At 35.6% G+C, this 23,667-nt stretch overlaps 2 protein-coding genes across 4 annotated transcripts in view; one reads left to right on the forward strand and one right to left on the reverse strand.

The window, feature by feature from the left end:
• The first annotated feature begins 1,044 nt into the window (after positions 1-1,044).
• LOC127411076 (neuronal acetylcholine receptor subunit alpha-2-like) lies at positions 1,045-7,894 on the forward strand. Its single transcript, XM_051646436.1, has 6 exons — positions 1,045-1,182; positions 1,499-1,543; positions 2,026-2,135; positions 4,559-5,361; positions 5,569-5,642; positions 7,769-7,894. Exons 2-6 carry the CDS (start codon positions 1,514-1,516, stop codon positions 7,892-7,894), a joined length of 1,143 nt encoding a protein of 380 aa, XP_051502396.1. The 5' UTR covers positions 1,045-1,182; positions 1,499-1,513.
• Positions 7,895-10,067: 2,173 nt separating this feature from the next.
• The window catches only part of LOC127411419 (protein-tyrosine kinase 2-beta-like), a 34,866-nt gene continuing 21,266 nt past the window's right edge, over positions 10,068-23,667 (reverse strand). The window contains exons 22-29 of one of the 3 annotated variants that reach the window (XM_051646966.1): positions 22,734-22,764; positions 22,499-22,555; positions 18,945-18,980; positions 18,816-18,840; positions 18,321-18,367; positions 14,290-14,424; positions 12,475-12,555; positions 10,068-10,585 (exon numbers count right to left, since the gene is read on the reverse strand). In XM_051646966.1, coding sequence (XP_051502926.1) covers positions 10,370-10,585; positions 12,475-12,555; positions 14,290-14,424; positions 18,321-18,367; positions 18,816-18,840; positions 18,945-18,980; positions 22,499-22,555; positions 22,734-22,764 — 628 coding nt within the window. In that variant the 3' untranslated portion in view covers positions 10,068-10,369. Of the gene's footprint in view, positions 10,586-12,474; positions 12,556-14,289; positions 14,425-18,320; positions 18,368-18,815; positions 18,841-18,944; positions 18,981-22,498; positions 22,556-22,658; positions 22,765-23,667 lie in introns of all 3 variants that reach the window. The other 2 variants (XM_051646964.1, XM_051646963.1) reach the window with 2 other exon arrangements.

Genomic DNA, 23,667 nt, shown 5'->3' on the forward strand with positions numbered 1-23,667 from the left:
GCAGTCTATATAGCAAACATTCACATAAACAGTAGTTCAACTTGCCAATATTTTAAAATCAATATAAAGTGTGCTTATAATGCAACTGAATATGTACAGTGGGACCCACAAGTATGAAACCACATTGAAAATCCAAGATTATTATTATTTATTTATTTTTTTTCATATAAAAAATTAAATAAACACAAAAGTTTACCATTTTGGAATACATAAATAAATAAATAAAACAAAGAACAATTATGACATAAAATCCAGTGCATGCTGCCATTAAAGCCAAACAGGGATTTTTATTTATTTATTTATTTATTTATTTATTTTTAGTTCAAACATTGAATAAAAAAATATTTTTATTTTCCTCTAATGGTCTCAGGCTTTTGAACCCCCATTTTTATTTATTTATTTATTTATTTATTTTTTTTTGTGCATTTCAATTTCACAACAAAATGTCATCAAACTGAATTGTGTAATGCTTAACAAAATTAAACTAATAAAACTTAAAATATTATTTTTTATTTTATTTGATTTGATTAAATATTACTCAATTTAATTCGTTGGATTTTTTATTTATTTAATTGTGTTAATCATAAAATTATTTTTGAGTGTGTATAATATTTAACATACACAATTGTTCCTTGTCCAAATGTGACTCCACTCAGCTTCCTATTTTAAAAGGAAGTTTCCACCCTCTGTATTAAGAAAAAAAGCCTCATCACAAATCACAGGAAGGCTGGATTAATTAAAGCTGACTGCAGTGATTAAAGATAGAATAGTAATTACAGTGAGGAGGCGGATCCGCATGACCATTTTACTCAGCCATAACTTAGTTAGTGTTAAGTGACCCCAGATGCCACCCATTCAATATTATTCATCCCCTACCTTTCTCTGGCAGACATTTGTCAAATCCATTAAAGTATTCATCCATTAAAGTGTTTGTTACTTCAAGCTGCTATGACCCAGAGGCGTTAGAACTAAAACAAAGCCTCTTTTGCCTTTTTAAGAGTGTTATAAATGTAAAAAAAATCTCTTACAGCACCATCAGATGGTTGGATTCATGCACATGCAGAGGACAAACTCTTTAAAAAACTCTTTGATGGTTACAATAAATGGTCGAGACCCGTGCAAAACATCGGTGATGTTGTTATAGTCAAGTTTGGCCTCTCCATCGCCCAGCTTATTGATGTGGTAAGTTGCTATTTTGCATGTTTTTGATGTTACATTGCATTGCAGTACAAAGAAACCTGGTCATTCTTGAGTAGCAAATCAAAGCTAATTAAATGCTACATCCAATATACATTTTGAACACATCCAAATGCAAGAAAAGCAGAAAAGTGCACAATTTGTGTGCACAGACACAATGGGACAAGAGATAAAAACACAGTCAGGTTCAAACCGGGGTCAGTGAAACATGAGAGCTTTTACTAGCGGTGTTTTTGTCATTACTATTACTTTTGTTCACCTTTAGGGTTAGTGATTTTAACGCATGTGTATATTCTAACAGGATGAGAAGAATCAAATGATGACAACAAACGTTTGGCTGAAACAGGTGACACTTTTCACAATTAATTTGAGTGATCAGTAAATTATATATTGCATATTACAGACAAATGACAAATAAAAAGCCAACCTGCCTTTTATGGTGAAACTAAATGGTATAATTACATTCTGTTGCATACAAAAAATCCATTAAACCTGGAAGGTGATCTTAACTAATTACTAGTTGGACACATGTACAGCCACGTGGATAATGCATTCAATCTAATTTTCATCTAAAATCAATATCAATTAAATCAATGTAATGGTCTAATGTAGCCACGTTTTACATAATGGTGATCAAACACTTAATTTGAGAAGGATTTTATGTTAATAAGAGGACACATGACTTAAATACAGTCTAACATAGAACAGCCTTGCATTACAAAATATGTCATTACACAATCTTCCCATTAGAGAGAAATATATGTATATGTATAAGTTTATGTATATATATGATAAACTGTATGCTCTCTTTGGCTTTGATCTCTATAGGAATGGAACGATTATAAATTGCGCTGGAACCCCTCTGATTATGATAATGTAATGTCCATTAGAGTCCCATCAGAGATGATATGGGTACCTGACATTGTCCTGTACAATAAGTAAGTACTGTATTGATCCTCATCCCTAAAGACATTCAAAGATAAGATGTGAAACGCATGACATATGCCATAATATTTTGTTGTCAATGTGATCCTGGATATTTTGACATTAATGGTTATGGTTAAACTAACAAAGTCTTGCAGGAGGGCGGTCCAAGTCTTAATGGCTCTATTAATATCTACAGCCCAAAGATTTAATGCTCGTGTCTGCTTTGATTGGTGTTTCTGTAACATTAATATGTGAAATCAAACAGACATGGTGTGAAATAAGATGTTAAGCATTGCTGTGGTTGTTTTGTAAAAAAGTTGCACATTTAAATATCCTAATAAGTACCAGGTCTGTCTTTATCAAGGAGGTGTATTTGATATCAACTAAAGATAAACTGAGGTCTCCATCATCATCTGATTCCTGAAGCCAAAGATTGATGTAGATATTGAAATAATTACTGCAATTGCCATAGAACATCTTCCTACAGGCATAAGAGAAGTTTTTACCTTAAATAGATCAAGAAGACTTCTAATATTTCATCTATATTTAACAGAAAGCACTGTTTAAAGAGTTCATATTATTTTTATCATCTCATATAACTTTTCTCAGCATGTTATTTTCTTCCCAGAGGTTAACTTATGATTGTAAAGGTTTTAACGCCAAAAAGAGTCATTTGTTTCGCATATGTACCTTTAAAAGGAATGTTCTGGGTTCAGTACAAGTTAAGCTCAATCGTCAGCATTTGTGGCATAATGTTGATTACCACAGAAGAAATTTCAATTAGTATTATAATTTCAACTAATTTATTGAAGAAGAAAAAAAGAAGCAAAAATGGTGGTTACAGTAAGGCACTTACAATAGAAGTGAATGGGGCCAGTTCATAAATGCTAAAAATGCACACCGTTTCAGAAGTAAAGCTACAAGACGTAAACATTATGCATGTTAACATGAATTTAATGTGATATAATGCCTGATTATGACTTTAAAAATACTTATTTTTCTCTCTATTACTCAGACCTTGCTATTAAATGACATTGACACACTTTTAATCTAATGCATCTTTTGAAAAATTATACAGTTTAATGCTTGTATACAGTGTTGGGTGTAATGCATTACTAAGTCATTAATTACTGTAATTAAATTACTTTTTCAATCAAAAAAGTAAAGTAAGGGATTACTCTTAAATTTTCAGTAATTTAATTACAATTACTTCGGATGTAATTGTGTTAAATACTGTATAGACTATAGAACAATTCTATATAAAGCAATAGTGAATTTAAAATAGAAATTTAATGTCTAATGTTAAAATATATGTTTTCTAATTTAACGCTGCCCCCTTAAATTCTTTGGCCAGTTCATGAATAATGTATTTGATTTTATATTATTTATTTGAAGGAATTAAAAGAACAGTTTCATGTCATGTATTTTTCATCTGATCGAGGTTGATAAGGGTTTTAAAAAGTAATTAGTAATAAGTAATGCAGTTACTTTTCAGACAGAGTAATTAGTACAGTAATGTAATTACACTGTAGAAGATGTAATTAGTAGTTAGTAATTAATTACTTTTTTAGAGTAACTTAACCAACACTGCTTACAGACCTACCTACATACAGTATATAGACTTATTCCAACATAAATAGCTTGTGCTGTTGCTCACCTGATAGGACACTGGACTTAGAGTTGGAGGATGTTCAAGTCCAACTGACACGTGGTGCGACAAAGTCATGGAAGCAGCATGAAATTATGAGGTTGCAGCAGAATATGTGCTTTTTCATTTCGCTTCTGCATTTGAAAACACTATTGATTAGATTCAGGCATTGATAAGGTAAGGATTTATTTTTTAAACATCTCATTCATTTTTTAAAATACTATTGGTTTGGTTCAGGCAAAAGTTTTAGGTTAGGGAGGTATTTAAAAAAAAATTATAAATAAAAATTCACCTTAAATTCACCATCTGAATACGACACAATTTTACTTGCTTTTGGCGCCCCCAGCTGGACATTACACTGGAAACCTGCAGTCAAATGTGTTATACAGCACGTACATTTTTAATCGCAAAAATGTTGTCATGTTCATGTATATTTCATGAGACCAGGCTGATTTTAGCTCTTATGGACTGGCCCCATTCACTTCCATTGTAAGTGCCATATCAGCAATTTTTTAATTTTTTAAATTAACGAGGAAATGAAACGAGAGAAATGAGCAATCGTGCTTTGCTACACTTATTTGCATGCTGCAGATTTGTTGATGCGTCTAATATAGTTTGTGCTGCAGCATCCTTTAATCACTTCATGATATGACCCCATTTGAAAGTTTTTGTTCACATTTGGTTGCTCAGTTGTACATTATTAAAGGTTTTACTGCTTTTAGATGGTCAAAATACTACAAGATAGCCTGCAGTTTATTTTAGTATCTGCTGTGGCTTTTTCGATAGTGCCGATGGCGAGTTTGCTGTGACTCACATGACCAAAGCCCACCTCTTCTACACGGGCGAGGTAAGCTGGGTTCCCCCTGCCATCTACAAGAGTTCCTGCAGTATTGACGTCACCTTCTTCCCGTTTGACCAACAAAACTGCAAGATGAAATTTGGTTCCTGGACCTATGACAAGGCCAAGATCGATCTAGAGCAAATCGAGAACACCGTGGACTTGAAGGACTACTGGGAGAGTGGAGAATGGGCCATCGTCAATGCTGTGGGGACCTACAACACAAAAAAATATGACTGTTGCCACGAGATCTACCCGGACATCACCTATTTCTTCATCATTCGTCGTTTGCCTCTGTTCTACACCATAAACCTCATCATTCCATGCCTGCTCATCTCCTGCTTGACTGTTCTGGTATTTTACCTGCCATCAGACTGCGGAGAGAAGATCACGTTGTGTATTTCCGTCCTCCTTTCCCTCACTGTCTTCCTCCTCCTCATCACGGAGATAATTCCTTCAACATCTTTGGTCATTCCACTGATTGGAGAATACCTTCTCTTCACCATGATCTTTGTCACACTCTCTATAGTCATCACCGTATTTGTGCTGAATGTCCACCATCGTTCTCCAAGCACCCATAAAATGCCCCATTGGGTAAAGTCGGTATTCCTGGATCTCATCCCTCGCTGGCTTTTCATGCAACGTCCTGAACCTGATCAGAATCACCAAAGGTTGCTTGTTTTGCAGGAGAAGAACAAGACTCCCAATCTCAGCACGTCCAAAAGTTGGTTGCACCAGGAAACAGATGTGGATGGGGGTTATCAGGACATGGAATTTGGAGTACCGATGGATACACCAATCTTCATCTCTTCTCCATCTGCCACGTCTCTGCATTTGTCTGATTCTGAGTCTTTACTCCAGAAGCTGGAGCTCCAACCATTGGGACACATGGTGAACCTCTGCCAGCATCCAGCAAAGCTGACAAACCTTGCATCCGAACCTAACGTAACCTTTTCACCATGTATCCTCCGAGCTTTGGACGGGGTGCAGTACATCGCTGATCACCTGCGTGCTGAGGATGAAGACTTTTCTGTGAGTAGGCCTCATCTGTTTGTCTTGTTTTAGATGTTGTTTAGGCTGTACATTTTGCATTGCAATCTATTGTTGAGCTATTAAGAACCACTGAGTTACTATTAATGGGACATTTGCAATTGCAATTGGCCAGTCTATTATGTAACATCTCGCCCCAGTCTAGGGTTGGGGAGGAGTAACAGAAAGGTGTGTAAAAGGTATGACTTACTAAAGATTTGCACATTTGCAAACTTCATTGTACATGTAAAAACTGTCCAAGCTGATCTACTAACATAATCTACAGAGGACTGCGTCTTTCAGATGCACAAAATAAGCGCATCTTGTCAGTTTTGGCGTGTTTGCCTTAATCAATATGCAATTTAAGACATGCCTCCCACATAATAAAGGGATATCTCAATAAAAATGAAGTAAATTCCACCCACAAAAAGTATTATTATTATATATTTTTTTTAAGTAATTTGAAAATGGTAATTACGAGAGCAAATTAATGCAACAGAAAGGCAGGTATTCTGCTATCACTGAGCATGTAAATCACAATGTAAGCACAACTGGGGAATGGTCATAAACGGCTTCAGCAAAATACAATCGGCACACATATATTTTCACCCATTACCCCAAATTCGTGTTGCATATAAATACATTTACCGGCTTATCCAATTTGCACAAGTGTTATACGCATGCCTGTTTATGTTTTGATATCCAAAGCAGGAAATAATATTAAGAATTTAAATATTTTGGTAACCAAGTTTTTCTTGCGTTGTCGGATTTTTTGAATAAGCAGATTTTTGGTAGTTCTGCTGCGTTACACTCAAAGTTGGATGTAGGATATTCCTACTTGATATCTCTGATCTTCAACCATAAATGCATTTCATTGCCTGAGACTCGGAGGATGACAGATATAAGGAAACAAAACTGCAACACTTCTGTTAGCTTAGCATATTAATGGTCTCCTAGCAAAGCAAATTTCAAAGGAAAAACAATTCTTTGCATTGCTAGCAGTTGTTCTACAGCTGTGCGATTATCAAAAGAGAGTATAATTGTCTGTATTTTATGCACTTTTCTCTGAATTGTTTGCTTAACAACGTCTATGATCATCTATGATTCTGACCTCCTACTTGGAAAAGTAAAATGTAACACTTCCTGATGTCATACATCCACATCATGGAGTGGTGGTGTAGTGGACTGAAGCACTGAACTGGTAAGTAAAAGGTTGTTGGTTCAATCCCCACAGCCACCACCATTGTGTCCTTGAGCAAGGCACTTAACTCCAGGTTGCTCCAGGGGGATTGTCCCTGTAATAAGGGCACTGTGAGTTGCTTTGGATAAAAGTGTCTGCCAAATGCATAAATGTAAGTGTCCAACTTGGAAACTTGTGCAGATATCCTCAACTCTAATTTCACCAAAATGCAAAGTAACTACAATACATGATAATAAAACCTGTCCAGCAGGATAGATTATACTCTCTTTTGATAATCATACACATGTAGAACAAATGCTAGCATTGCACAGCATTGTTTGTCCTCCGCAATTCAGTTGCTAGGAGATCAATCAATCTGTCAATTGAGTACCTGCTAATGGGAGCATTTGTTTCCTTATACGTCATCTTCTGAACATCGATTAATAGAATGTCTTTTATGGTAAGGGATCGGAGATGTCAAGTCCACATCTGACTTTGAATCAAACGCAGCATAATTCTCCCTGTTGTCGACATATTTGCGTGACGCACCTGCATCTTGCCTAAATCGGACATCTAAAATTCCCCACGATTTTCCAAGTTGGAAGTGTGACTTCAAGTGGAGTTCCAGTTGACTTTTCCAAGTAGGAAGATGGGAATTACGACATTCAGAGTCAAATGGAAGCAGCATAAAAGCCACAACGCTACATTTCTGAACCACCAACAAGTTTAAAATCAGCTAAAGGACTGGCTGTGCATTCTTTAATTATGTCTTTGCATTGATTATTGATAAAGTGCTAAACCCCTGGTGTGAACAGATATCCCTCAACTGCTATTGTCACAGTCCTCATAACAAAAAAGATTCCATTGCTTTAGTCACTATTCTACTAAATGGTTTCAGATTGAGCTGTTTGACCACATCCTATTCAGCACTGTGTTTTGCTTTCGACAGGTCAAGGAGGACTGGAAATATGTGGCGATGGTGATTGACCATATCTTCTTGTGGATGTTCATCATTGTGTGCCTACTGGGGACAGTTGGTCTCTTCTTGCCTCCCTGGATATCAGGAATGATCTGACTGCTTCAGGAGCCGGGATACAGACCAGAATCAAAAGCTATGATAAAGACTTACTTGATGGAAGCCAAGGCCTTGAGTGCATTAGACATTTGATATATGAAAAGAGGTGTTTTTATGTCATCTCTTTCTCCGATGAGAGCTTCTGTGGTGTAACAACAGTAGATATCCATTTGTTTAGGGTTTACCTGAGGATGCAGATCATTGTCACACTCACAACACAGGAAACACGGCTCACCTCTCATTGAATGCCCTGACATTTACCACTATCTAGCTGCACCCAAGCTCAGTCGTTTCCAAGCATAAAGAGCAAAGGCCTTCATGCACGCAATATGCAAAATTAACCTTTGGGAAAATCTTATGTGACCATGACTTGTGGCAGTTCAATTCAGTTCAGTCTCTACCCTTTATCCGACTGTTAAATGAATCGTAGATTACTTTTCATGCCACTTTCAACAGCAATTATCTGCAAGGTCAGAAGGCAACTCTTATATATTTCTATCTTTCCTCGTCTTTAAAATGCAATCCTTTTGATATTGTGAAGATTGTGAAATTATGCAAGTCGGGTGTATGAACTGTGTGGATCACAGGTTAAATGGGAACTAAAAGCTGCATAAATTACATTTACATTGTGAAATTCTGCTTGGCCGTTGAACTAAAAAGCATAGTGCAAAATATCTAAACAACCCACCAAAGCTGAAATCTTAGATAGCTAACTACCATGAGAACCCTTTGTCTTCTATAATCAAGAATGAATCGGGACCTGAAAATGTCTTCTTTAATTGACTTTATAATTAATACGAATCTGCCAGTCATATATTTTAATAGCCCCATTATACTATAGTGTTCATAGAATTTAGAGTTTAAATTTGAATATGAAGTGATGTTGCCAACTCTTTGGCACGTGAATATGGGTTGTTTTGTCAGGCTGTATTTTATGGCTTGAACACGGGACACAATGCCTTCAATATGGGACTTTTCTACACCATCTACTTTAATGGGGAGAGACCAACATCTCCAAGAAAGGTTGATCAAGATAACGATCAAAGAACATATTTCAAATCAGCAGTAAAATCTGACAGCAATGGTATCATACATTGTGCTTATTTAGCTCTGAACTATTTGTCAGGCTGGTCCGACTAATCTCGAGTTCATTGACAGGCAATGTCTGTAAAAGGTGATTAGCTCTTTTACCTGTAAGGCGGGACTTCCTTTTCTACATCCGCCATATTGGGTGTTCCAACTTCTCTCGTTCATTTTAATACAAGTGCTCCGTCTTTGGCTAAATGGTCTCTGTTGAAGACTAGGCTGTGTGGGATAGACTTACAGTCTCTTCAATGGCATGCACTGTATAAAGCTCCTAGATCACATCTAATTTTTAACAACTTGTGTTTTCTGGAGTTTTTTTGTCTTCTAAAATTTTTTGGAAAGATGTTTGTTTCAATGTTTCATCAGTGTACAGATTCAAAACACTTTAAAACAGCATTGAAGAGACTATTCCTCACAGCCTTGTTGTTATTCCTGTCAAAAATTAAAGATGGCGCTACTGTGAATAAGGTCCATTATGAAAAGCTGTACTGTGGGAATAAACATTTAAAACATCCTTACCTATAGGAAAGAAAAAGCACAAAGAAGATCTCATTGATGTCTCAATTATTTCCCAAAGTAGCAATGAGATTAAATGAAGAGCAAATGGAGACTTATCAGATGTTTCTCCTGAGAAAAAGACCCCAGTAATCTCACCAGTCTCCTTTAAAGTTTCAGAAGTCTAAAACTGTGCTCAGATACCAAGATATATATACTGTAGATAAGATGTTCATGACATCTTTCAAGATCAAATGAGCTATGCGATCCACGTTCATTTTACACCTCTATATGCTTACTATTATTAACTCATATGTCTCATTTGTGTCCATTTGTATTTCTCCTAAATAACTTTAAGGAGAAACATCAGAGACTTAAGTGAACTTGAAACTTAACTGAAACCTGTTTGGTCTCCTGAGCTGTAAAAGAGTAACCTCAGAGAAATATTGGACACTACATTTTAACAAAGACTAATGAGATGACATAAGTGTTGTAACTACATGTCTCCCCCTGCTGATAGTTGCTGATAATACTGTATATATACTGTATGTTATTCAAAATCAGTCATACTATATAGAGATGCATATTAAAATGATGTTACATTTATTTTCTAGAAATATATACTTTAGGTATATTTAATATAAAAATTAGGTAATGCTTCGAAATGACAAAACTGTACAAGCTTATTTCCACAAACTTTGCGGACATCAAACAGACTTTTAAAATGAAAATGACCACAAGCAGAATTCTCAATTTCACAACAATGTCGAAAGCACTGCTTTCATTATCGTTCATAAGCATAAAGCAAGTTGTGCCAGATCATTCATAATTTAATTGACTCCACCCTTCTCATTGGATAAAAACACCTGTGCAGCATCCAATCAGATGTCAGATCTAGGGCATGAGGGGTTTGGCTACATTAGCTCGTACTCTGGCTTGATCCACAGCATCCAGAAGGTTCTTGGAGTCCATGGCGAGTGTGTGTGCGGCCGTCAACATCTGTTTCTTGCACTCGTCCTTCAGAGACGTGATGGAGTTCTGCTGAGCCAGACGCATCTTACTGATCAACTCGGCCAGATCTTTATTCAGCAGCTTCTGAGTTCCTTCAATCTGAGAGATGTGGATGACCAAGAAGAACTTAAAGTTCTAGCTAAACAGTTGTGGCTTATAATTCTTTCCTCTTAATGAGATAGCTCACCCAAAAATAAAAATTCTGCCATCATGTGCTCCCCTCATGTTGTCCCAAACCCATAGAACACATAAGATGATGTGTGCGTCTCTGTCACCATTCACTAATCATTGCATTTTGTTTTTTTTCATACAATGAAAGTAAATTGACCAAATGACTGAGACATTCTGTCTAACATCTCTTTTTGTGCTCCACTGAAAAAAGTCAAATTATCGCAAATATCCAAAATGACATATTCACTAGTTAAAATGCTCATCCCTGTTAACAGCACTGGAATTACTACTAGTAAAAATGCTCATTTTTGATTTCAGTGATTATGTTTACACTAGTAAAAATGCAAATTCTTGACATCAAAAATGAAATTTCACCTAGAAAGAAAAGGATCTGAAATGGATTTCAGATATCATCAATTAAAGCATAATTAAATATATCTTAAAGGGATAGTTCACCCAAAAATGAAAATTCTCTCATCATTTACTCAACCTCATGCCATCCCAGATGTGTATGACTTTCTTCTGCTGAACACAAATTAAGATTTTAAAAGAATATCTCAGCTCTTTAGGTCCATAAAATGCAAGTGAATGGTAATCAGACCAGAACATCAGAAGGGAACATGAAAGTAATCTATAAGACTCCAGTGGTTTGATCCATGTCTTCAGAAGCGAGATGATAGGTGTGGGTGAGAAACAGATCGATATTTAAGTCCTTTTTAACCCTAAATCTCCACTTTCACTTTCAAATGTGAAAGTGAAACTAAACAGGCACCACATGTGACTTTCAGATGTAAAAGTGAAAGTGAAGATTTAAAAAAGGACTTCAATTTTGATATCTTTCTCACCAACACCTATTATATCGCTTCTGAAGATGAGGAGTCATATGGATTACTTCTATGTTTGCTTTATGTGATTTTTGGAGCTACAAAGGTCTAATCACCATTCACTTGTATTGAGCGGACCTACAGAGCTGAAATATTCTTCTAAAAATCTTCATTTGTGTTCTGCAGAAGAAAGAAAGTCAAACACATATGGGATGGCATGAGGGTGAGTAATTGATGAGACAGTTTTCATTTTTGGGTAAACTATCCCTTTAAAGGGTTTTCTTCCTAGTTACAATGACATTACAGTTATCTGAAATGATCTGATATGTGTATTCTGAATTTTACTAAAATTAATTATAGATATCTGTAATTGCATTCTGAACAGGATGAGATCATTGTGAAATTCTGCTTGTGAAAATGTAGCTACAGATAACTATAATTATGTTTTTTACTAGTTGAAATTCAATTTTTGATATTAAGAAAAGGTATTTCCACAAGTAATTGTAATTTTTTTTTTTTTTACATCAAAAATGTACATTTTTACTAGTACAAATGTTATTACTGATATAAAAAAAAATATAAAGAGCATTTTCACAAGAGAAAATTGAAATATAGATATTTAAAATTAATATCCTGCACATGATTAAATGTCAATTCAGCTTGCCATTGTTATACAGGCTTGAAACTACATGGAGAGTACATGATGACAATTTTCATTTTGCCGTTAGTTTGAGCTATCACTTTAAAATGTTGATTAAGTTAATCAGAAACATATTTTGTTGTACTATTCCTCTATTTGCTTCTGCTAAAAGAATAAATGTTTACAGGATGTACTGTACATCAAAATCCCTCAGACTCATTTTTGTTCACGTCAAATTAAAGTGCCCAAATGATCATAAACCTGCTGTTTTGTTACAGACCTGTGGTTTCTTTAATACTATGACTCTTTTTGACATGTCATCAGGAAATCCATTGATAATAAGGGTGTTCTACCTCTGATCTGATGGACTTATGCAGAGTTGGTAGAATCTTGTCCACACTGTGGATTAGACTGCGCAGCGTCATTCCTACAGACTGGCAAATAAGAGAACAACAATCTGTTCAAACACTGACACACAACCTGACCCACAGTGCATCCGGAAAGTATTCACAGCGCTTCACTTTTTCCACATTTTGTCATGTTACAGCCTTATTCCAAAATGGATTAAATCCATTATTTTCCTCAAAATTCTACAAACAATACCCCATAATGACAACGTGAAAGAAGTTTGTTTGAAATCTTTGCAAATTTATTTAAAAAAAAAAAAAAAAAAAACACACATGTACATAAGTATTCACGGCCTTTGCTCAATACTTTGTTGAAGCATCTTTGGCACCAATTACAGCCTCAAGTCTTTTTGAGTATGATGCTACAAGCTTGGCACTCCTATTTTGGGGCAGTTTCTCCCATTCTTCTTTGCAGGACCTCTCAAGCTCCATCAGGTTGGATGGGGAGAGTCGGTGCACAGCCATTTTCAGATCTCTCCAGAGATGTTCAATCGGGTTCAAGTCTGGGCTCTGGCTGGGCCACTCAAGGACATTCACAGAGTTGTCCCGGAGCCACTTCTTTGTTATCTTGGCTGTGTGCTTAGGGTCGTTGTCCTGTTGGAAGATGAACCTTCGCCCCAGTCTGAGGTCCAGAGCGCTCTGGAGCAGGTTTTCATCAAGGATGTCTCTGTACATTGCTGCATTCATCTTTCCCTCGATCCTGACTTGTCTCCCAGTTCCTGCCGCTGAAAAACATCCCAACAGCATGATGCTGCCATCACCATGCTTCACTGTAAGGATGGTATTGGTCAGGTGATGAGCGGTGCCTGGTTTCCTCCAGACATGATGCTTGCCATTCAGGCCAAAGAGTTCAATCTTTGTTTCTCATGGTCTGTGAGTCCTTCAGGTGCCTTTTGGCAAACTCCAGGCAGGCTGTTGTGTGCCTTTTACTGAGGAGTGGCTTCCGTCTGGCCACTCTACCATACGGGCCTGATTGGTGGAGTGCTGCAGAGATGGTTGTTCTTCTGGAAGGTTCTCTCTCCACAGAGAAATGCTGGAGCTCTGTCAGAGTGACCATTGGATTCTTGGACACCTCCCTGACTAAGGCCCTTCTCCCCCGATCGCTCAGTTTGGCCAGGCGGCCAGCTCTGGGAAGAGTCCAGGTGGTTCCAAACTTCTTCCATTTACGGATGATGGAGGCCACTGTGCTCACTGGGACCTTCAATGCTGCAGAAATTTTTCTATACCCTTCCCCAGATCTGAGCCTCGATACAATCCTGTCTCAGACGTCTACAGACAATTCCTTGGACTTCATGGCTTGGTTTGTGCTCTGACATGCACTGTTAACTGTGGGACCTTATATAGACAGGTGTGTGCCTTTCCAAATCATGTCCAATCAACTGAATTTACCACAGGTGGACTCCAATCAAGTTGTAGAAACATCTCAAGGATGATCAGTGGAAACAGGATGCACCTGAGCTCAATTTTGAGTGTCATGGCAAAGGCTGTGAATACTTATGTACATGTGATTTTTTTCATTTTTTATTTTTAATAAATTTGCAAAGATTTCAAACAAACTTCTTTCACGTTGTCATTATGGGGTATTGTTTGTAGAATTTTGAGGAAAATAATGAATTTAATCCATTTTGGAATAAGGCTGTAACATAACAAAATGTGGAAAAAGTGAAGCGCTGTGAATACTTTCCGGATGCACTGTAAATTAAACTTTCACTAGATTTTCAGTGGCACTGCTCAAATCATTGAGACACTGAGTTCACACACCTTCACAACGTTTAAATACTCGGAGGCCGGTAATGTGTTGATATCATTCTTTAGCTGTACCACCACCTTCACCATCTCCATGACATAATGATAGACCAGATCATCTGTGCGGTCCAGTTCTGCAGTAGGAGCCTGCTGTGATGGTCACAATAACTCAGTGTTAATACATGTAGCTAGTCATATCAATTAATATTCATTTAATACAAGGGTCCAAATAATGCCTAGTGTATGTAATAAATTAAAGTGATAGTTTGCCCAAAAATGTAAATTCTCTCATCATTTACTCACCCTCATGCCATCCCAGATGTGTATGACTTTCTTTCTTCAGCAGAACACAAATGAAGATTTTTAGAATAATATCTCAGCTCTGTAGGTCCATACAATGCAAGTGAATGGTGACCAGACATTTGTAGCTCCAAAAATCACATAAAGGAAACATAAAGTAATCCATATGACTCCAGTTTTTAAATCCATATATTCAGAAGTGATATAATAGGTGTGGGTAAGAAACAGAACAATATTTAAGACCTTTTTTTTTACTCTTAAATCTCCACTTTAATTTTCACTTTCAGATGTGAAAGCGAAACCAAACAGGCACCACATGTGACTTTCAGATGTAAAAGTGAGGACTAAAGAGGACTAAAATTTTGACCTGTTTCTAATCCACACCTATTATATAGCTTTTGAAGATATGGCTTTAACCACTGGAGTCTTATGGATAACTTCTATGTTTTCTTGCTACAAAGTTTTGGTCACCATTCACTTGCGTAGTATGGACCTACAGAGCTGAGATATTCTTCTAAAAATCTTTGTTTGTGTTCAGCTGAAGAAAGAAAGTCTAACACATCTGGGACGGCATGAGGGTGAGTAAATGATGAGAGAATTTTCATTTTTGTGTGAACTATCCCTTTAATATTTCATATACGTGGATGTTTCTTCAACTTCAGGCATTTTTATCACTGTGATCGTTAAAATTTTTCACACACAATATTTATGTATTTTTCTGTCTACTAACAAAGTCCAACAGTGTATGTACATGCATGCCATTTTTTTGAAAGTCATGAAAATTCCCAGCACAGTTTTGGAAATAAAATGTAGACTCTTTTGTCTTTCTAAGACTGGTTTCATAGGTAACATTTTAATGTGCCCTAAATGCACACTACTAAATAATATTTTCACACTTTAATTACAGCTTGATTGGAAATAACAGCCAATAAAATATTCTGCTCACAAGTGATATTTCCCTTGAATTTTCTTCAAACATCACTTGTCTCATATTTCATTTGAATCATACTTTTCACTTTTGTTGACTTGGTTACACTAACATTTAAAAAAAAGCAAAATTATTTGGTGTGGTGGAAATGACGCCACAACTGTGGGACAAAAATGTAAAAGTTAAAAAGAAAATTTTATTTTAATGCAATAAAAAAAATGTGAAATCATTTTTGCACAATAAATATTGATTTGGTTTATTTCACTCTTTGTTTAGATGACCTGATCATAGTTTTAAACATGTAATAATTAGTAATTTTATAATGGATTTTCTTCGTTTAATACTGAAAGTCTTGGACAAAGCTAAAACAATAAATTCCATACATAAATGGCATTTGAAAAGTACCAAAAAATAAATGATGAAGGCCTGGTATAAAGCTTCGAAGTCAGTTTTTATTAGACCTTCATATAACAAAATAAAACACCCATATTTCTCTTATGTATAACTATATACAGTATTTGGATTTATATAACTATATTTTCAGATTTTATTTAACTATTTCCTCTTTAGCCTTGTATGTAAAATTACTAAGCTTTCTAGTTAAACTTTTAATGGCAAATTGTGCAGCAAACAACACCCAAGTTTTTCTCTACGAGACTGTTCGTATTTTTATTTGATTTGCTCAAACTGCTTGAATAAGCAGGGGTGTAAAAAGTACTCAGAAATTATACTTAAGTGAAAGTATGGATACTGAGTGAAAATTTTACTCAATTAAAAGTCCAAATATCCAGCCAAAAATATACTTGAGTGAAAGTAAAAAAAGTCTTCACATTAAATTGTACTAAAGTATTAAAAAAGTAAAAAGTAACTTTTTTTCCTTGCTAGAATGAAATGAGGAGATGATGTGAGAGAGGATGTTGTTAAATTCAGTTGGTTTGAAAGTCACCTTTTTACAGTCTCCAACGACTGTGATATTTCTCTCCCAATGGCATTCGCAACCTGGTCAAAGAATCATGTTACAATAACTGTGTTTTTGCTAAATTATTTTTATGTGGCCTGTTGTGTGTAACACAGCAATTTCCTGGTGGAATGAACACTAGAGGCGCTAAAACAGCGACTTTTATCCCCTTTTACACAAATCATGTGTAAAACGGCAGATTATCAGTTCATAAACACTTACTTTTCGCTCTGTTCCTCACATAATGCAGTCTTATGACAACTAAACACTTTTACTATAGCACATGACTCATTTTAACGTTTGGATTACATAACCAACTACATTTACAAGCTTGTTTAAGTTTGGTCTAATTGCATGGTTGCTCAACTGATAGAGCATTGCACTTATGACTGTAAAGGACTGGGGTATGAGTCCTGAAGAGCACGGGAGTCAACAAGTGAGCCCAAAGTGTCATATAAGCACCACAGAATTATGTGGTTGCTTCAGAAATTTTGTTTTTCATCTCACATTTGCTTTAGTTTAAGGTTTAGGGTAGGGAGGTCGGTTTTGTTTATTTAAATCTCGATAGAACATAAACCTGAAAAACCTCATCTGTTCGGGAGAACATTTAACTCACTTTTAGCACCACACAGTGGACATTTCACTTCGGAACTGCCCTGAGACGTGTAATGAACCACATCATTTCATTTAGCAAAAATGTTGTCACAGTCACGCAGTGTTCGTTGCATGGGCGAAGGCACTCACGAATTGCGTTGTCAGAGCACCCAATCCCTTGAGACACAGAGAAAGCAAAAATAATAATAATAATAATAATAATAATAATAATAATAAATCAAAATAAGCTTTGAAGAAAGTTTGTAATGTTGTTGGTTTTGTAAATTGTTTTCTGAGGTTTGCTACCAAACCTTGCTGTTGAGCAGATGGATGAATTCAACAGAATTCATAATGAATATTTACTCAGATTCCATTATTTTTATTATCATTATTATCATCATAATCATTGCTGGTGATGTAGTTATTATTATAATAATAGTTGCCTAACAACTAAATAAAAGTACCAATTTCTTTCCATAAGAGCAAAATCTGTACATTATTCCAAACTTTTGGCCGCCAGTGTATGTATATATATATATATATATATTTTGCAACGTGAATGATCATTTTTGTCTTCATAACTGTCCAATCTGTAGAAGTAGTAGGCATTTCGACTAAAGTTTAGGACAAAAACCGTCAGTGTTTCTCACTTCGTGCTCATAGTTTTAAATGAATACATCACATTCAGTCGGGCGGTCACATACGGTCTAGTCGAACAAATATTTCAATGTGTCAGAAGCTCAAATCAGATCCGAAATTCCACCTCTGCAGATGGTCAAAACTCCACACAGCCGCCATGCGACACTCTGCCATTTATCAATCTGTCATTTGTAAGGAGTAAAAAGTACTATTTTCACTCAAGTAAAGTACAAATCCCAAAAAATTATACTTAAGTATAATACTTATTTTTACTCAATCACTTTACACCCCTGTGAATAAGTCAGATTAAAAAATAAATAAATTTGTACATTGCAATATAAACCAAGCATATTCAAAGATGTGAAGATGTGTGAAGGTTGTACAGGAATCTAGGAAAAAGCCCTTCGCTCATACTCTGAGCCATGATCAGCCTGAGCTCACAAGGCCCAAAGCTCATCAGGGTTGAGTCACGGAGCTCCCAGTAAAACCTGCCACTTTGATTGCTGCCATCTGCTTCGTCTGGAAACTTCCAAAGACTGACTAACACCTTTAACACAGCGGCTTTAAAGAGATCAGAAGACTTTTCAGCCTTTCACCCTGTCCCTAAATGCATTAAAATGCAATTACCTGAACGGACACCTGCGGGGGCTTCTCTGGGGGACCCTGGAAATGAGCTGATAGAGAAATGCAAGGTGAAACGATGAATAAAGATGTGAAAGGACATTAGCAGTTGTTTAAATACATGTATGTACCCTGCACAACATTATGGCATCTTCATTATATAAAATAGGTTAAAGGAAGAGTTCACTCAAACATTTGAAGTTGTCATTATTTTCTCATCCTCATGTCATTCCAAAGCCATCTGAATGTACTGCATGGAACACAAAAGTATACATTTTGAAATGCATTAACTTTTCGTACAGAAAAGAGTTGCGTAAAAAAAAAAAAAAAAATCCCCAAAATGTCTACTTTTATGTTCCACTGAAAAAAATAACAGCATGTGGGTTTGGAACTATAGGAGGGTGAGTAAATAATGATAGAATTTTCATTTTGGGTGAACTATTTCTTTAAGGATACGTTTAATTTAACATGGTATGCAATTGTGTTAAAAAATGAACTGACCTTGGCCTGTCTCATTTTCTGACATCTAAAATAAAGGAAAAAGGTGTAAATCGTGTAGAACACACAACTGTCACGATGTATGAGGACACTGAACATTTTAAAAGAAACTTTAAATATTTAGGATATTACCACTTCAGCCTTTGTGTCATCATTGGCAAATTGATCCTGAAAGAGATATGGAGAAACGCTATGAAGACGTGGAAATTCAAGTGTTAATTTCTATGATACTTTAAAGTCAACATGAAATGTCATTCGCAACACATTTTACTTCCGTGAACAAACAAGCAGAAGAAATATGAAAACAAATCAAAACATTGGTTTTATGAAATACATTATGAAGAATACTATTGCCGATCAGCAGTGTTTTGGTTGAATATAAAACTAAAGGTGAGCTTAAAGGTGCACTCAGTAACTTTTTGTTTGCGTCACCTTGAACCTACATTGACACCTAGTGGTGTGGATGCAGTATCATTCAAAATCAATAGTTTTCAGTTAAAGATGCCATTGTAGAAATTCACTATTCACAATTAGCCATGATTAATTTAATCCAAGAGTGAAACTGTCCAATAACAAGATTAAGCATGTAGTATTCCACTGGTCATGTGATTCTAAAATGGCAGCCCCCATGAGGGCGCCCCTATCCCATGTAGAATAAAACAGCTTTTATAAGGTTACTGATATGACTAGAGTCCTCATCTCATGTGAGCGTTCATGAATTTATACATGTTTCAAAATTACAATTCATTTGTTTAGGATTCAAACTTTTAATAAGGGAGAAAATTACTGAGTGCACCTTTAAATATTGCACAATTTATTTTCTAAAAATTATTTCAGAGATCCTCAAAAATAAGTTCCTAAAAAAATAACTTAGTTCTTAAAACATTCTTCAAAACTATTTTTTTTAATTAACTGAAAAGCAAAATTTATGCTTAAAACTATTAAAATATGACTTGCCACACTCTATGTCTCTTATTTGCATTTCAATTTCATAACAAAAGTCCATCGAATTTAACTGTGTAGTTTTTAATTTATAATACAATGTAAAATATTTAGTTTTTAATTGAAAGTTTTAGCGATTACATTTTTCTATAGAATTAATTACATGGTATGCCGATTTATTATTTTGAATTAATCGCAATTAATCACATATATAAATATTTGCAGAGAAAGCTCCACAAATAACAATAATTCAAGATACTTATTGATTAAATAATTATAAATAGTTATACTTAAATTATTTTAAATAAAATATTTACAGTATATAATAAAAAAATAATAATTCAGATAATTAAAATGCATTACATTATTGTGGCAAACGAGTAAAGCATTGATAAGACAATACAAAAATTGTCTTTAGAATCCAATATATTGTTTATTCCCATATTATTGAACATAAGCCTATAATTATCCTACAGTTCACATTCACAGCAATCCTTTTTCTAATTAAATTCATCAACTTTCAAAGACATATTTTTATTAGAGAGCTTTTTTTAAGGATGCGTCAATGTACACATGCGTCAGACGGACACTTTTGGAGAGTTTCACATTGGTTGAACATACCGTTTTTAGGTCATTGTGTAAAGTTAAACGTAGTTTGAAACTTAGAAAAACACGTCTTGAGATCCCTGTGTTCCGACTTGTGCTCCATCGAGCTGTGTTTGAACGCCTGAATGCGTTCTCATCTTGTGCTGTCTGCTGTGGGTGAGTGTGGTTTGTTTTTTGTATAAGCTGCGCATTGCCTAAACAACTGGAGTTTCGCTTACTGCCCCCTGGAGAAAACAGGTGGTACTTCAAGTTTGAATTGCTCCAATGGTAGGAATATTCCTTATTACGGCCCAGAGACATGATTAAATGCGTACCTTTTTTTAAATTAATCACACTGAATTAACGCGTTAAATCGGCAGCCCTAGTTTTTATTTTAATTTTATTAAAGATTACCCATTTCAATTTCATAACAAAAGTCCATCAAATTGAATTGTGTAAGAATAATAAACTTATATTAGGATATATTATCTGAAAACAAGCCTAAAATGTTATAAAATAATGTTTCAGGTAAACTGATCTTGTATGTAAAGAATGTTTAGATGCTTTAACTCTTCAACAAGACAAAGATTAAGAAATAATTTTTAGCAGTAGCATATATACGTGTCCTGAAGACAGTTTGCATATGGAAAATATATGTAGATGAGGTTATGCATAGTAAAAATAGGTGGTGTTAGCTCCATATATGGTTATTTCAGAGAGGAGATGTGGGGTGGGGTAGGGAATAAAGTTTGTGTACTTAACATCTTTAATGAGGCAATGAACTACAGTTGCATTAAGCAGTGCGAATGATGCAATCAATTTAAAAACAATGGAAAAATATAACACTTGTTGAATATAAGTATATAAACAATATAATGTAAAATATTCACATCTATACAGTATTAATATACAAGTAGTTTGAGAGTGTAGGGAGACTTACTGGTGCATTCTTCTCTTTAGTGTTCATGGGTAGTGTAGTTCTTCATCAGAAATTCCACCGTTTAACATGATTTATTATAAATGTTTTTAAATAACACAAACTAATGGCTAATTTTCCATTAAATTCAACCCAAATCATTATCAAAGGACACAGATTATTTACTCTACCTTTGTTCATTCTTGAAGAAGGGAAAAACCTTGGTAACTTTTGTGTGCACTGTCTTCTACCTGAACCGCATCGACGTGCGCTGGGTTTGATACATGTGCCATGTTCTAGCCGTGACGCAGCGTGGCGCTTCTCGTCCGGTGTGCGACTGCCTTTAGATGTGCACATTTAATGTATTCCACTCTTTAGCATAGATGTTTTGTTGTTTGTTTGTTTTTTTCTGTATTTACATCATTCAAGATAGCTGGATAATTACTCAGCTGGTGAGCTAACGCATAGAGAACCTGGAAAAAGTTGGCCATGTGAGCAAGCAAACACACAGACATGCAAAACTAAAACACACACAAAAACACGTTCACACGAAGACATGCATAACATGCCGATTTTAGCAGAGATATGTAGCAGGTCAAAACCACACATGCCGGAAATGGCTTGACTTGACCTAGATAGGCCATGACCAACAAAAAGCTGTTAAATAGTTTAAAGTTTAAAATTCGACAACATAGTGACGCATTGCTCTAATTGTATGTACATCACCCCGCTTTCATAGCAATAGCTGTAATGTTTCATTTAATTTATCAACTTTGCCTCACTTGTTTCTACTAATACTCTTCAGGAAAAATAAAAATAGACACAAATGTGACAATTGTTGACAGTCAATAAGAGTATAGTGCTATAATATGAATGTGGATGGCATAGAATGAGAAATGTTTGAGATCTATAGCCTACAGTTCACGATGGTTTCTTGACAAATATGAATGCGAGAAAATTGTGGTATTTTTCTCAGGAGAAACATCTGAGATGCAGGAGACTAATTCTCCATTTGCTCTCTATTTATTCTCATTGTTGTCTAGGATAAACAATAGAGAAATCTGACATCTTTTGTGTCTCTTGAGACGTCACCATTGTGATTTTTCTTTTCTATGGACCGACATGATGTCTTGTAAACATTTCAATGGAAACTATTTATAACTACAAAGAAACTACATTTTGTACTTTTGTTTCAACGGCAGACATACTGCAATAGCACAACCCCCCCCCCCCAAAAAATCACCTGGAAATGTAGCTGTGGGCTGAGAGTGTTAAAGCCTGATGCTTTCATTCTTGATGGCTTACACAAAACAAAATTGGAGGAAAACAGAAAAACAGTGAGTATGACAAAAAGTAAGAGAACAACAGTGTGAGAGTAACTATGAGAAAAAAAAGACAGATACCATAGGTGGAGCATCAGTAAAAGCTATACATGAGAGTGTATTTATGGAGCGTGCTCTATGTCTCTGCTGGTTCACCTCAACTTCCTTCTCTATTCTGTGTAGATCACTGTGAAGCAAAGAAAAAGAAAAGTTCACCCAAAAACTAAAACTCTGTTGTCATTTACTCACCCTCATGTTATTCCAGACCTGTATGACTTTCTTCAGTGGATCACTGAAGGAGATTTTTGGGCAGAATTTTAGAGCTGCTCTTTTCCACAAAATTAAATCTTATAGTAACCTGGAGCAGTCAAGATCCAAAATGGACAAAACCAGCACCTTTAAAGGGTTAGTTCACCCAAAAATGAAAATTCTCTCATTATTTACTCACTCTCATGATATCCCAGGTATGTATGACTTTCGTTCTTCACCAGAACACATTTGAAGAAAAACAGAAAAATATCTCAGCTCAGTAGGTCCTTAAAATGCAAGTGGATGGTGATCAGACTTTTGAAGCTCCAAAAATCACAGACAGTCAGCATAAACGTCATTCATACGACTCCAGTGGTTAAATGAATGTCTTCTAAAGCGACACAATCGCTTTTGGTGCAAAAAAGATAAATATTTAATGATTTGGACCGTGGCATGATTGTTGGCGTCAGACGGGCTGGTCTGAGTATTTCTGTAACTGCTGATCTCCTGAGATTTTCACACACAACAGTCTCTAGAATTTACTCAGAATGGTGCCAAAAACAAAAAACATCCTGTGAGTGGCAGTTCTGTTTATGAAAATGCCTTGTTGATGAGAGAGGTCAACAGAGAATGGCCTACGGTAACTCAGATAACCACTCTGTACAATTGTGGTGAGAAGGTTGGTGCTCTTTTGATGGCACGAGGGGGACCTACACAATAATAGGCAGGGTTTTTTTTAATGTTTTGGCTGGTCAGTGTATATCCTATTTCGTTGCCATGACGACAAAACACTGTAAACCCTAAAACGACTGTAAAAATTACAATTTAAACAACTTTACAG

Source organism: Myxocyprinus asiaticus, chromosome 20, assembly GCF_019703515.2.
Source record: "Myxocyprinus asiaticus isolate MX2 ecotype Aquarium Trade chromosome 20, UBuf_Myxa_2, whole genome shotgun sequence".
Lineage (NCBI taxonomy): Eukaryota > Metazoa > Chordata > Actinopteri > Cypriniformes > Catostomidae > Myxocyprinus > Myxocyprinus asiaticus.